Genomic DNA, 14,798 nt, shown 5'->3' with positions numbered 1-14,798 from the left:
GAATTTGTGTTTAGACTCGAATCACATTCCCAAGATATCTCATTTATGTATATGTAAATAGATATTCCGAAACCTCCCAAAATCTGAAATCCAAATATTTCTGTTCCTAAGCATTTAGCATAGGGGATATTCAATTTTGTTACATTTTGTACTGAGAATGCATTGATCTCTAAACTTTGAAATAAGTTGAGATGCTTTGTGTGGTCTTTTTTTATAGTAATTTTTTATAAATAAAATTTACATGAGTACTGCATATTCTTTTTTAGGGGTATCTCAAAATATGCATAGGCAGCTACTAAAGGGAACCAATATATATGATATGGATGATCAAGAGTAGATAAACTTTCACCTCCTGGAAATCAATTCAAGCTGCATTTATCAATGTATGACTGGACTTTTAAGACTGCCAGGGCTAGATGGGTTAGATACTGTAGGCACGAAGAAGAGTGATCACAAGAGCACCAGTGAGAGAAACCTCTTACTTAGAAGTATGTGAGTTAATGTCTCCCTCAATTGATTGTAACCCTTTGGTGGCGGTGGTAGGACATCTGATCCTCCTATGGGCAGTAGGAGGACAGGAAAAGCAGCTGCCACATGTACTAAGTACTCTAAGCAAAGTCATTACTAAATGAAGATATAACATACTGTCAATACCAAATTTCCTTAGATGTCTATCAGATATCAAGTAGGGGAGGCAATGTGAACCAAGGAATATTTGTTTATTTACATGGACTACACTGATTACAAACATGAGTAAGCAGGAGACATACAAATGCCAAAACTCAAGAAATTCCCTGGAACAGAAGCTTAGTATAATTTCCTCTCAAAATTTCATCCTTTGTCTACTGTGATAAGTCTCTTCCCTGAGCTCGTTGTTCTGCTCTTAATTACTACTGTTTATTACCCAAAGTATTATTACATAGAAGACAGTTTCTAACTAGAGCAACAGGAGTGATGCCTACTCCAGTTCTTTCTCTGTGGGACCCCTATTCTGAATGGTGTTTCCAACTGTGCTCTTGACTCATTTCACTCTCATGGTTGAAAAAAAATGTAAACACTGGGCAATTTCCTTCTTATTATCTAATTTTAAAGAAAACTAACCTCATCTGGCTTCCAACTCTTGTATAATTCATTTAATTTCTGATCAATACTATTTAATGGTTTACAAATGAGACTAGATTAGGGATAGACTAAAAGCAGGTTAAGCAGTTGGAGAACTGCAAGGGAGAGTGAAAATTAAAATGCAAGTCTGGAGTGTGAAGTTAGGGCAAACAGATACAGTGATAATATTATCAAAAGTAATAAAGTTGGATTAGTGGAGGATTTTGATGATTTTATCATTAAGTCAGTTTTATACATGGTACATTTGAAATGACGGTGGGAAGTTCATATGGCAGTAGTCAAAAGGATGGTGAAAAAATAAAACTGTAACTTCATCAAAAGCAGAGTGGAGCATCATATCTTAGGGTCTCTCTATTGAAGGCCTTGCAATGTTTTTTTAATTTTCTTTTTCTTACTTCAGCACATCCCTCAAATTCCACCTTTACTTCACTGCCTCTGCATGTTAAAGTTCTCATCTTATCATTAAATAACTTCCTAACTGGTATATTTTCTCCCCATTCCATTGGATTCCCTACTATAGTATCATAGGTATTGAAATAAAAACTAAATTGGTGACATCAATCCATGTTTAAGAACTTCTAATGGGTCATTCCATTAGGATTCCAATAGGATCAGATATACACAGTCAACAGATCCTTTACCCTCTGGTCTTCGCACACTTTCTTGTCAAGACAATCTCTATATTCCTTAAGGTACATCAATCTTTTTCATATTTTCTAAATACTTGACTCAATCCCTGAGACTTTTTTGCTCTGACAGTATTTTTCTGTCTGAATGCTTTCTACCTATTACTACTCCTGTTCCATATATGTGTTTTTTCATACTATACCATCAGTACTTGAAGATACGGGATGTTATACTTATCTTTACATCTAAGCGTTTAGCATGATATTAGATAATAGCAGGGGCTAAATGAAGATATAACATACTGTCAAGAATAAAAATTATCTACCACTCCCCAATTTAAATTTTTAAAAATATTTTTAGTTGTAGATGAACACAATACCTTTATTTTGTTTAGTTGTTTTATGTGGGTGCTGGGGATTGAACCCAATGCCTCACACATGCAAGGTAAGTGCTCTATCACTGAGCCACAACCCCATCCCTAATTTTTTCACTACCATAGTTTCACACATTTCCAAAGGGCTTCAGATGTATTGACTCCCAACTAAACAGCAAACTCTTCAAAATATCTTTAAGATAATTAAAATAAGTGAAGTTATCAAAAACACATAACCAATTGATTTTTGATATAATACAATGCGATTACATCAGAATTTTTGGACAAATCTGACTTTTTTGGACAAATCCATAGACCTACAAAGTCCAAAGTTCTAACTTTTTTTGTATGTATTCAATTTTAGAGTTTATTAATTTCAAATACATCTTGTTCCAGTGTAAAACAAAAAGATAATTTCTTTTCAAAAAAGCCCTGCACTTACCTGGGGTTCATGATAAGACGTCGGAAAAAGTAAGTCCAGGTGATATAGTCCATTGCATCTTGCTTAGATGTTATTGTACCACCAGCGATCTCTGCATTTAAATGGTCAGATAGCACTCCTAATAAGCTGCATAGTGGATAAGGCATGGAAAATAAGTATGACCATTAAACAAAGTACACTTAATTTATCTCAAATAGTCTAGATTCAGATTTTACATTCTAAGATACAAATGTGTTTTGTGTAATTTATATATTTTGTGTATTGTATAATTTGTGAGTAATTCTTTCCAAATTATTTTGTGGGGATTTGGGGGACATTTACAATGTCCTTTCACCACAAAAATCACTTAGTATTATGAGCTTAGGAACTTGTATTATTAACTAGCACATAAAAATTTATGCTTGTTTTCTTTTCAAAAAGTATGTTATTTTTTATTTGAATGTGAATAAGAAGTGGGCCAGAGAGACAGAGTCTCACAAAAATACTACAATAACATGATATTTTCCTAGAATAAACTAAGTAATAATAACTTGTTGAAAGCCATTACTAGTAGTCATATTGTAGGTATGCAATAGGAGGCACTTACTGCTACAAGTCATTCTAGGGAAATAAATTACTAGATGGAAAATAAACATAGGCTGACAGGAAGTAAACTAGTAACTTTCAGAAGAAGAGTCAAGAGAGAGGGTAAGACCAGACAACAGGAAAAGCATACTTATAAAGTACTCGAGAGGGTATGGAATAAATACTGGGACAGATTAAAGGAGCATTGGCAAGAAAGGGATGATAGGAGAGAGGCGTGAGCAAAGATTTTTTAAAAAATTTATTTGGTGAACATTAAGTGCCTGGATATATAAGAAGACATTATTATATTAGGTATTGTGGAATATACGAAGATTTTCAGATGTGGTGAAACACTTGCAAAAAAGTTCATTTTATTTTCTTATATACAACACACAAAAGGTTAAGAATGGTGCTACACCCACATAATCTCAGTGACTCAGGAGACTGAGGTAGGAGGATCACAAGTTTGAGACCAGCCTGGGCAACATAGCAAAACCTTGTCTGAAAATTAAAAAAAAAAAAAAAAAAGGATGGGAATGTAAGTCCGTGGTATATCCCCCAGGTTCAATGCATTGAACACACACACACACACACACACACCAAAACAAAACAAAACAAAAAAACCCACCACCACCAAACAACAACAACAACAAAAACCAAATAGAAGTAAGCAATGCCTAAGAAAATAAAACACTAAATAAATTATGATTCATGGGATAATAAAAATAACTTTGGCAACGAAATGAGAAAATGATCAGAAAAAAATGAATGTAAAAAATCACTAATTAATATACATTAATAAAAAAGTGGCCATTATTCTCAATTCACCAGTAGTTGAATAGAGATGGGTACAGTTATTTTGGAGAGCAACTTGGCAATATCTATTGGAATAATCACTATGATCCAGCCAATTCCACTTTTTCATGAAGACCCGATAAAGAAACATTAACCTGTGAGGTCAGAAAAGTAAAATGATTTACTCCAACATTACACACAAGAGGAAAAAGTTGGAAACTTTCTAAATACACATTAATAGAGAAATGAATAAATAAACTATGGAATATTCTACAATGGATAAAATATTAAGGGCCATATCAAGGTATGAAATTAAAAAATGTAGTTAGATTTATAGTGAAGTATACACAGAGAAACTACACAAATTATATGTCTTTAAATCAATTAATTCTCACAATGTGAACATGTATAACCAACACCAAGATCAAGCATTGGTAGTGCCCCAGAAAACCATCCTGATATGTATGCTTTTACTACCTTGCTCAAAGGGATATTCTAACTTTTGTTTTTCTTATCCTATTATAGTAGCATATGACTCTATCACAATGTTTACCAAAAAGTGATATAAGCAACTTCCTTTTTTGGGGGGGGTTGGGGCACCAAGGATTGAACTCAAGAGCATTCGACCACTGAGCCACATGCCCAGCCCTATTTTGTATTTTTTAATTCAGAGACAAGGTCTCACTGAGTTGCTTAGTGCCTTACTTTTTGCTGAGACTGGCTTTGAACTCGCAATCCTCCTCTCTCAGCCTCCAGAGCCAGTGGAATTACAGGCGTGCGACCTGTACCTGGCTACAACACTCCTCTTTATCATTCCCTATTTTAAAGGGAAAACTTAAAAAAACTGTTTTTATTAGTGCATTAAACATAATTGTTGGGTTCATTTTGACATAATCATACATGCATGGAATTTAATTTGTTTCACTTTTGCTCCAGTGCGTCCTCTTTTCCTCCCCTCTTCCCTTCCCTATTTTCCTTCCTCTACTATATTGGTCTTCCTTCTATTTATTTATTGTTTTAATTTGTGCCTTATAGATAAACATAAAGGTGAAATTCACTGTGCTATATTCATATATGTACACAGCATAATTTGGTCAATTTCATCCTGCAGTTCCTTCCATTTCCTGTCCCTCATCCTACTGCTTAATCCCAATTTTCTATTTACACTGATCTCTCCTCTATTTTCATGGGGTTTCCACCCTTCCCCCTTTTCCCTTATTTTAGTCTAGTTTCTACATATGAGAGAAAACATTTGACCCCTCACTTTCTGAGTCTGGTTTATTTCACTTAGCATGTTCTTCAATTCCATCCATTTACTAGCAAATGTCATAATTTCATTCTTCTTCATGACTGAGTAAAACTCTACTATGTACAAATACCACATTTTCTTTATCTATTCATCTGCTGATAGGCACCTGGGTTGGTTCTATAATTAGGTTATTGTGAATTGTGCCGCTATAAACATGGATGCGACTGTGTCAGTACAGTGTATTGATTTTAATTCTTTTGGATAAATACTGAGGACTGGGATAGCTGGGGCATATGGTGGTTCTATTTCTATTCTTTGGAGGAATCTCCATACTGTTTTCCAAAGTGGTTGATCTAATTTGCAAACCTACCATAATGTATGAGTGTACCGCCCACAACATTCTAGCAAGCATTTATTATTATTTATATTTATTATTATTATTATTATTATTATTATTATTTTTATTCTTGATGACTGCCATTCTAACTGGATTCAGATGGAATCTCAATGTAGTTTCGATTTGCATTTCCCTGGTTGTCAGGGATATTGATCATTTTTTTCATATATTTGTTGGCCATTTGTATTTCTGCTTTTGAGAAAAGTTTGTTTAGTTTTTTTCCCAATTTATTAATTGGTTTACTTATTTATTTTTTGGTGTTAATATTTTTGAGTTATTTATATATTCTGGATATTAATCCTCCATCAGAGGAATAGCTGGCAAAGGTTTTCTCCCATTGTGTAGGCCCCTTTCTTCATACTCTCAAACAATTTCCTTTGCTATACAAAAGCTTTTTAATTCGATGCTGTCCCACTTAATGATTCATTTTATTTCTTGGGCTTAAGGAGTCTTTGTTAAGGAAGTTGGTGCCTATGCCAATGTTGACATGTTGACCTATCGTTTTCTTCTAGCACTTGCAAAGTTTCTTGTCTAATTCCTAAGTCTTGGATTTAGTTCGGGTTGACTTTTGTGCAATGTAAGAGATAGGGATCTAATATCATTCTTCTACATAAGGATATACAGTTTTCTCAAAAGGGAAAACTTTTGATTTCTTCATTAATTATTATGCTTACAGTGGATTTTTTGTAGATACCCCATAAGATTAAGGAGATTCATTTATATGCCTGCTTGCAATGTTGTTGTTTTTTTTATTATGAATCGGTATGGAATTTTGTCAAATGCTTTTTTTAAAAACATTGATGAGATAATCATGAGGTTTTTCTCATTTTTTTTTCTGTTAATGTTAATTATACTCATCTATTTTCAAATAACAAATAATCTTCATATTTAAGAAACAAACCATATTTGGCTGTAATGTATTTTTATGTATTGCTGGTTTTGATTTACTTTTTTTTTTTTTGGAGATACAAAAGTGTATCGTGACATTTTAAACATAATTTTGATGCATTTATATGTTTTTAAAATTTATTTATTTATTCTAATTCATTATATATGATGTCAGAATGCATTTCAATTCAAAGAACACACATAGAGCACAATTTTTCATGTTTCTGGTTATACATGAAGTAGAGTCACACCATTCGTGTCTTCATACATCTTAGGGTGATTTACTAAAATTTTGTTTAGAATTTCTACATCTGTATTCATGAGAGATACAGTTTGTTACATTCCTATTTTATAAATTTCTTATTAGGTTTTGTCATTCAAACTATTCTGGTCTGATTAAAAAAAGCTGGCAAATATGCCTATGTTTTCTAGGAGGAAGAGTTTCATTTAAACCTGATGCTATTTCTTCCTTAAATGCTATGAACAATTTACTTAAGCATCTGGGTCAGAAGATTTCTTTGTAAAAAGATCTTAAATTTAAGACTCAATTGCTTTGATAGGTAATTTGAGATTTTTATTATTGGGTCAGTTTTAATGAATGATTAAAGAGAAATTTTACCATTTGATCCAAAATTTAAAAATTATTATATAAAGTGGTTCATATTATCTTATTACCTTTTACTATCTATAGTATCATTTCATTCCTAATATTGAGATTCGATTATCAGTCTTAAGTCATCTTTTGCAAAGAACCAATTTCTGGCACTTTTTACTTTTCTCTGATCCATGTTTATTGTTAATCTATTAATTCTTGCTCTTATTTACTTATTTTATACTAGGGATTGAACCTAGAGGTCTAGAGGTGCTTAACAACTGAGCCATATTCCCCATCCCTTTATTTAATTTATTTATTTATTTATTTTTTAATTTAGAAACAGGAGCTTGCTATGTTGCTGAGTCTGGCTTTAAACATGCGATTTTCTTTCCTCACTCTTGAGCCACTAGGATTATAGGCATGAGCCACCACACTGGGCTCTTGTCTTTATGTTGTCTTGCTTTGAGTTCAATTTGCTGATGTTCAAATTCTTGAGACAGAATCTTGATAACTAATTTTTCATTTTTTCTTTTTTAACATATAAATTTTTGGTCATAATTTTTCTCTTAGCATAGTTTTAGCTGTATTCCACAACATTTAATGCTTATTTTTCAAATTAAAAAAACAAACATTATTTGCATTTAGGATTAAAAAACTCAACAACTTACAATATAAATGAAAAACATGTTTGTCCTCAATGCAGTTAGACTATACTAAAGTAAAGGAGAGTATATAGAAAAGCACTATGATAAAAGGTAGAATGTGAAAAGTGTTGTATATGAGAAAATATAAATCTGAGGAAGAAAGGGTTATTTTCAACCATGAAAATGAGGGAAGATTTTGCAGCAGGAGTAGTAGTTATTGGGCCCATAAAGAAGTATGGGATAATTCTGAAATAAATTAGCAACCTAAATTATTAATTACATACCCCTTATTTTAGATATTAACTCTATTTTTAAAACTCTCATCAAACTAATACTTTACAAAATGCTTACTATATAATAGACAATGATTCAAGCAGTATTCATTTAAACATTACAATTACACTGTGAGATAATTGGTATGGTTATAATTTTCATTTACAGATAGGCAGCCCATGGCACTGAGAAATTAAATAACTTGCTCAATATTGAGCAAACAGGTGGCCGAGCTCAGATTTCAATCCAGGTCATCTGACTCCAGAGCCAATTTGGCTGCACATGGTACTGTATTTGTTCTCTTAAAATGTTATTTATTTATTTTTAAGATTTCTTTTCTTTTCTTTTTGGTGGTGCTGGGGATTGAACCTAGAGCCTTGTGAATGTTAGGCAAGCACTCTACCAACTGAGCCATTTCCCAGCCCCTTAAAATGTTATTTTTTAAAAATAAAAATTATCATTAAGTATTATTGGGATAATTACAATGTTTCACAGTTAGTAATTTTTTTATACTACAAGTTTTACTCATTTTTAAGTAGTAAAATGTAATCAGAAAAACACTAAAACTTTCTACAAAATAAATCCATTTAAATTAATTTAAAGCAAAATTTACCTTGATTCTACTGGGAAAGGTTCATACAGAAATTTTTTGTAAAAGTCTTTTTTAATATCATGAACCAGAATTACAGCTTTGCCTTGGTCATCAAACTGAGGGCGCCCAGCCCTTCCCATCATCTGGAGCACATCTGTAAAACAAGAGATATTCTACAAAGTGGCACGTGGAAGAAGGTATGAATTAATGATGAAGGCATGCTTCTACAACAAAATAACAAAGGAAACAATATTTTAAGAGCACATATTCTATTTGTGATGGCTATTATTAAGTTTGCTAAGTTAATATAATTTACTCAGAAAATTTAGGACAAATTAGAAAGTTACTATGTTGTAATATTGAGTTCCGCAAAAGGTATTTGGCACTATTAAAAGATGAAAGTCTCCTTTAGTTAAATGATTAAAGACGTTGGGTAAGAAATGTTACTATTTTAATTAAACAGAAAAACATAAAACTTATATAGAAAAATCTCTTCAGTGAAGCCCTTTTATTATTTTCTACAATGAATAATGTATTTATTTAGGCCTTGTCTTTTTCCTGTCCATGGGATAAAAATTCTTTTATACTGCAGGAATCTGACATAAACAATGGCTTAAAAATGATAGAGTTTTACATGTATTCATTGAGTAGAAATGTATATTGAATATATATCCCTCTTCAAAACCAACTGAAAATGACTTTATTAAAATTTAAAATATCTTAATAGACTGCTCATGCATTCATTATAGCAATAAGTGCTTTGGTTCTGGAAGTCCCACGGAAGTTATCATTTCTGGTGAAATGGATTTAAAATTAAACACTAAATGCTTAATCAAAAAAATTTTTATCACTAATAATTTCTCATAGTACTTTATGAATTTGGAAGAATCAGTTATATTTTTAGTGCTTATTAACAAATTGGGTAAGTTAAAGTAAATAAAACAGCTCAGTGTTTTGCATTCTATTATTATTACAAATTTGCTTACTGTATGTTTAAATGTGACCAATTCTCAATAAAATCAATTAATAATCCCAGCTATTTGAGACGTTGAGGCAAGAGGGTCACAAGTTTGAGGCCAGGATGGGCAACTGAGTGATATCCTGTTGTAAAATAAAACAAAAAGGAATGGGGTATTTCTCAGTGATAAAGCACTTGTCTAGCATGCTTGAGTCCATTTAAATTGTAAAGGCTAAAATAGGAGGTACAAATATTAACTCATGAAAATTTAAGTTGTTAAAGCTAAACAGGAAACTTAATGTATCTCTGTAAATTGAAAAAAATTACCTGTAATGGGAAAATCTACATAACGTCTTGTTTTTCCATCATAATATTCTGTTCCTTTAATAATTACTAAATGAGCTGGAAAGTTTACACCCCAGGCTAACGTGCTTGTAGCAATAAGAACCTAAAAATAAAAGATAATATTATATCTAAGTAACATATAACTTTTAGGTTACTTTTAAATACGTACTCATTGGAGAAAAAAAGTACCTGAACTTTACAGTTCACAAATAGTTCCTCTACTGTTTTTCGGTCCCTTTCATGGAGGCCAGCATGATGCATTCCTATTCCAAAAGCAAGTGTCAACTTCAGGTTGGAATCTCGTACTGTTCCAATTATGTTTTCCATCTGAAAATGAAAATAAAATAACAAGATGTAGGTGTATTAACTTAAAATTTTTCATTTTAAGATTTGATTTTTTATGACATTGTATGGGCATAAAATGAAGATTATGTTTACAGCTTTGATTAAAGTTCATTAAAAAGAATAGTTGGTAAGAATATATGTTCTAAATTAAATGCAGATAATGTTATCTTATTTTTATGAAACAAGGAAAAAATCTGTAGACAAATGGGATTATCCTCTTAATGATTAAAAACTATTACAAATGATACGATATTGCCTATAATATTTGTGTCTCCCTTCATCTCTTGTTATATAAAAGTCCTAGTCCTCCTTTTGGCTTAGTGTCAGAAATTTAGAAAATATATATAAAAATGACAAAAGAATCAGTCATATCCCCCTAGATGTACATAAATTTTTCCAACTTTCATTTTCTTAGTAAACTTTGTGAGCTTGAACAAGTCACATGGCCTCTCTGAGCCTTAGTATCTTTATCTGTATATTAGAAATAATAATAGCAGTCTTACATATGCATTTAATTTTCCTCAAGGCTGTGTATTAACAGATCCTCTTAGCCCAATATAAATATTCTGTAATAGGTATGAATATGAATATGTTTTAAGGACATTCATGATTATTCAAAATTGATTTTATAGAGAAGCATATAAACATATCAGTATCTCCATGTTACTTTACTCTTAAAAACTCTAAATATCAGTAGATATTAAACTGGGATATTTTTGCTTACTCTGTATTTGTTTGATCAATAGTGTAGTTAAACACTTTTCATATTCACAGATTTTTTCTTTTGTAAATGACTTTTTCATATTAAGTGGATATAATAGCTTATTTCTTATTACTTGTGATAGTGTACATGCATTCTGTCTCCATTATATAAATATCTTTATCCAGCTCTTTCCATACTTCATTTTACTTACATGTATTTTTAACTTTATGGACATGAAGTTTTAAATTATTCCCTTATATCTTATTGCTTAGAAAAGTTTTCCTCAAAAACATACAATAATATTCATCTGTTAGTTTTTCAACTTGTTATAATTTAATTTTTAAGTTTAAATAATTACTTGTAACTTCTTTTTATATAGAAATTATAGTGAAAAACCAGTTTATTTTTCCTAATAATTAATCAATTATACTAGAAACATTGGTTATATAATTCCTTATCTATTATAAATAGTAACTTTACTATATTGAAATTTTTTTCATATTCTACTTTTTAAAAATATTTTTAGACAGATTTTATTTCCAGCCTCAATTTAGCTCACTAAATTGTAATATGTCTAAATGGTTTTTGAAACTCATATTCTATAAATACCTTTGAATATTCTATCACTTTTCATTATACATGGAAAATACTCAATGCAAATACAAGTGGAATGACTGGCAACAAGACGCTAATCATCATCATCTTCTTTTGCTTCTTATTATTTTATAAAACTTATTCCTTGTAAAAAACTAAGTAGATTTGTTTAATGACAGATCTCAACTTGTCCTTAAAGCAGAGAATGACCTAAGGTGCAACACAGGAAGTTCTTTCTGGGCAACTCCATGAGGGGAGTAATGCAGAGAACAAGTAATCTGAAAAAATACGAGAATTTAAAAGAAGGAGAAATTTCAGTTATTTCTACAGATTTATCATCACATCGCAACAGTATTCAATAGTAGAGAAGAACATGGAAATAAGTGCATGGATAGTTTTTATACACGTGAAATAGAAGTATGAAAAACTAACATTCAGATCTCATTTCTATTTCCTCTTCTATTGACCTCCTCCTCTCATTTAATTTTCTGGCTATGCATAAATCATTAAGTAGTTCAAAATCTTCAATTAGAAAAACTTCAATTGGCTATTTCATTTTGGTAAAAATGCATAAGATCAAATTGCCATATAGAAATTATAGTGAAAAACCAGGCATTTTTTCCTAATGATTAATCAATTATACTAGAAACATTGGCTATATAGTTCTTTACTTCAACTGTTTTTGTCCTTATTTTATTTTCAATAATCAAAAAGAAACTTAAAAAGCATATTTATGTATAAACAAGCTGTTTTACACCAATAATCCATAAAATAGGAAGGTTAGCTTGATAATGAGTATATAAAAAGTACTGCACCAACTAAGCGATATTTTAATGACATCTACATCAGAAATGTTATGTTACTTATCAACTTTCACTGAGTTAAATGCAGTATCAGCAGTTTATTATTTCATAATACACTGTGGTCACCTGATATTTCCACATTATTTACTTTATGAACCTCTAAACAGGAATATGGAGATATATTAACATAAATAAACTTTACTTTAAAATTAGCATATGTAAGCTGTCTTCAAGTGTATACTATAAAGAAAGGTGCTCGTTTTGTAAATTATGTTAGCCATTCTCAAGAAAGTGCTTATTACCCATTTTCTTTTTGTTCATTGCATAAAGTATCTTCAATTTACACTGTCAGGAATTATTCACTGATGTTCTTGTGCTAAAAATTACTTCCATGGATTTTTTTTCAGCTTTGTAACTCAAGTAGCTACATATAACTTGTGTATTTAATAGTGCCCCATGGCAATGCCAATCATACCTAAAAGATAATGTATCATTTTTCAAAGAAAAGTGAAAGGATCCTATGGCAGGAGGTCTGGAGAAGCATTAATAACATCCTGTCTTTGCATCAGGGAAGGCTAGCTATTTCTCATTCTTTCCACGCCCACTCTCACATAAATCAATACAGTAAAAAGAAATTATTTGTATATTTGAATGGCAAAGACTTAAAATGCTCATGAGGACAATCACAAAAAAATACTTCATTTATTATTAGATGGTTTCTGTGGATAAATTATGAATTATCGGAATAAAAAAACAAAATTTATTGTTGTTACTCAATTATTAAGCATAAAATGAGTAAGACACCCTACATAAATTTGAAAATATAATTTCTTGGATCAAATCACACATTTTACTGTACTTAAAACTATTTCTGTAGTTCAAACTAAATTTCTTCTTGATCAAAACATCATAATACAACCAAAAATTTTTAGGAAAATTTTCAGACAATGAAAGCTTAAAATATGATAATAGATGTCATTTATGAGCACTTACAATGTGTCTGGCATTGTGTTTATCTCTTTACAAAGATTATCTCATTTAATCCTTTATATAAGGTAATATAGTTCTAACATAACATCTAATTAATTTGTACAACTCTGTATGATTCACATTAAAAGTCTCAGTGATTTTGAATATTAATACAGTAGCCTTTCTCAATCCTGATTGAATAACAAAATTAAGACCTATAGTGGGCTGGGTATGTGGCTCAAGCAGTACCACGCTCGCTTGGCATGCGTGGGGCGCTGGGTTCGATCCTTAGCACCACATAAAAATAAAAAAAAATAAAGACCTGTGTCCACCGAAAATGTTTGGGTTACCATCTCAACTTTTCCAAGAATAGCTAGTACCATACTAGATGGGTAGGAGACAAGTTTATTTATTACAAAAAAATGGATGCCTAAGGGCATTAAGGCTTAATTCTTGTTAAGAAGGGCTGTACAGAATTAGTAATAATCATAATAAAAAACTTCAATAGAGAACTTTTTATTCCTGTTAATTTCTGTTAAACATTTATTATAATGTGTAGGTATTTTCATAATAAACAGCCTTTGCAATATGTCTAACCACCTAATAGTTAAATAAAAATTTACTCAAAATTATACATAAAAGAAAAACATCTATGTTGCTCAAAGTAGTGGTCTTTCTTTTTTTTAGGGCAACAGGGGAATAGGCACATATGTAAACTGTTGAACCACTTACTTTAACTTAATAGAATTTTTTTTATATTTTAAATTCATTATACTCAAAAAACTTTCATAGAAAGATAGGATTCCATTTAAGTAGACACATTACTCTGTGCCTGAAATACATTCCAGTCAGAATATAATTCAGTGAGCTGATGACAACACTGGCTCCAAAAGAAAGGAGGAGACCAGATTGGACAAGAATGAGCTAACAGATTGTGGAGCCCAATTCTGTCCCTTTGAGTGTGATATATTGTTTCAAGATGCTAAAAACCCATACTTTCTCAAAGCATATCTGTTATGCTGGTTTTCCCATTTTCACAGAATCCTCATTATCAGAACTCTGTACTCTTTTCAAAGCATGTCAGACTCAGACCATATGCCACTGAAAAATGTTTATCAATTGTTTTAAATATGTCACATCTGGTACAGATGTTAAATTAAAACATTTCCTTGTAATTATTAATTTCTGATAATATACTTCTGCATGATAAACCCCATAGACAGAAGCGAGAAATAACAATGAAAGATACACTAGACCATTCTATTGATCTACTAATAGAAAAGAATTAAAGAAATACAATAAATTAAAAATAAGTTTCCAAACATTACCAATACTCCAAAATTATTTTCCTTTTTTTGCCCCTTCTCAAACTCAAAGACAGCCACATTTCAAAATAGTTTACTATACTGTTAATATATGAGCATATTTACATGTAATTAAATATAATAAATTTGGCTGGAGATGTAGCACAGTGGACAGCACTTGTGAGGCACTGGGTTTGATCCTTATCATCACATAAA

General features: G+C 31.1%; 1 protein-coding gene across 3 annotated transcripts in view; it reads right to left on the bottom strand.

Moving 5' to 3' along the window:
* The window catches only part of Ascc3 (activating signal cointegrator 1 complex subunit 3), a 382,235-nt gene that overhangs the window by 93,886 nt on the left and 273,551 nt on the right, over positions 1 to 14,798 (bottom strand). For all 3 annotated transcript variants that reach the window (XM_046430755.2, XM_046430758.2, XM_058575411.1), the window contains exons 31-34: positions 10,054 to 10,191; positions 9,847 to 9,967; positions 8,583 to 8,715; positions 2,565 to 2,690 (exon numbers count right to left, since the gene is read on the bottom strand). In XM_046430755.2, the coding sequence (XP_046286711.1) occupies positions 2,565 to 2,690; positions 8,583 to 8,715; positions 9,847 to 9,967; positions 10,054 to 10,191 (518 nt within the window). The remainder of the gene's footprint in view (positions 1 to 2,564; positions 2,691 to 8,582; positions 8,716 to 9,846; positions 9,968 to 10,053; positions 10,192 to 14,798) is intronic.

The sequence above is a fragment of the Marmota monax genome, unplaced genomic scaffold (assembly GCF_021218885.2).
Source record: "Marmota monax isolate L192 unplaced genomic scaffold, Marmota_monax_Labrador192_F-V1.1 WCK01_AAM20220418_F8-fsc00013, whole genome shotgun sequence".
NCBI classification, from domain to species: Eukaryota; Metazoa; Chordata; class Mammalia; order Rodentia; family Sciuridae; genus Marmota; species Marmota monax.
Note: the sequence above shows the minus strand (reverse complement) of the source record. Positions and strands in the feature narration are given on the sequence as shown.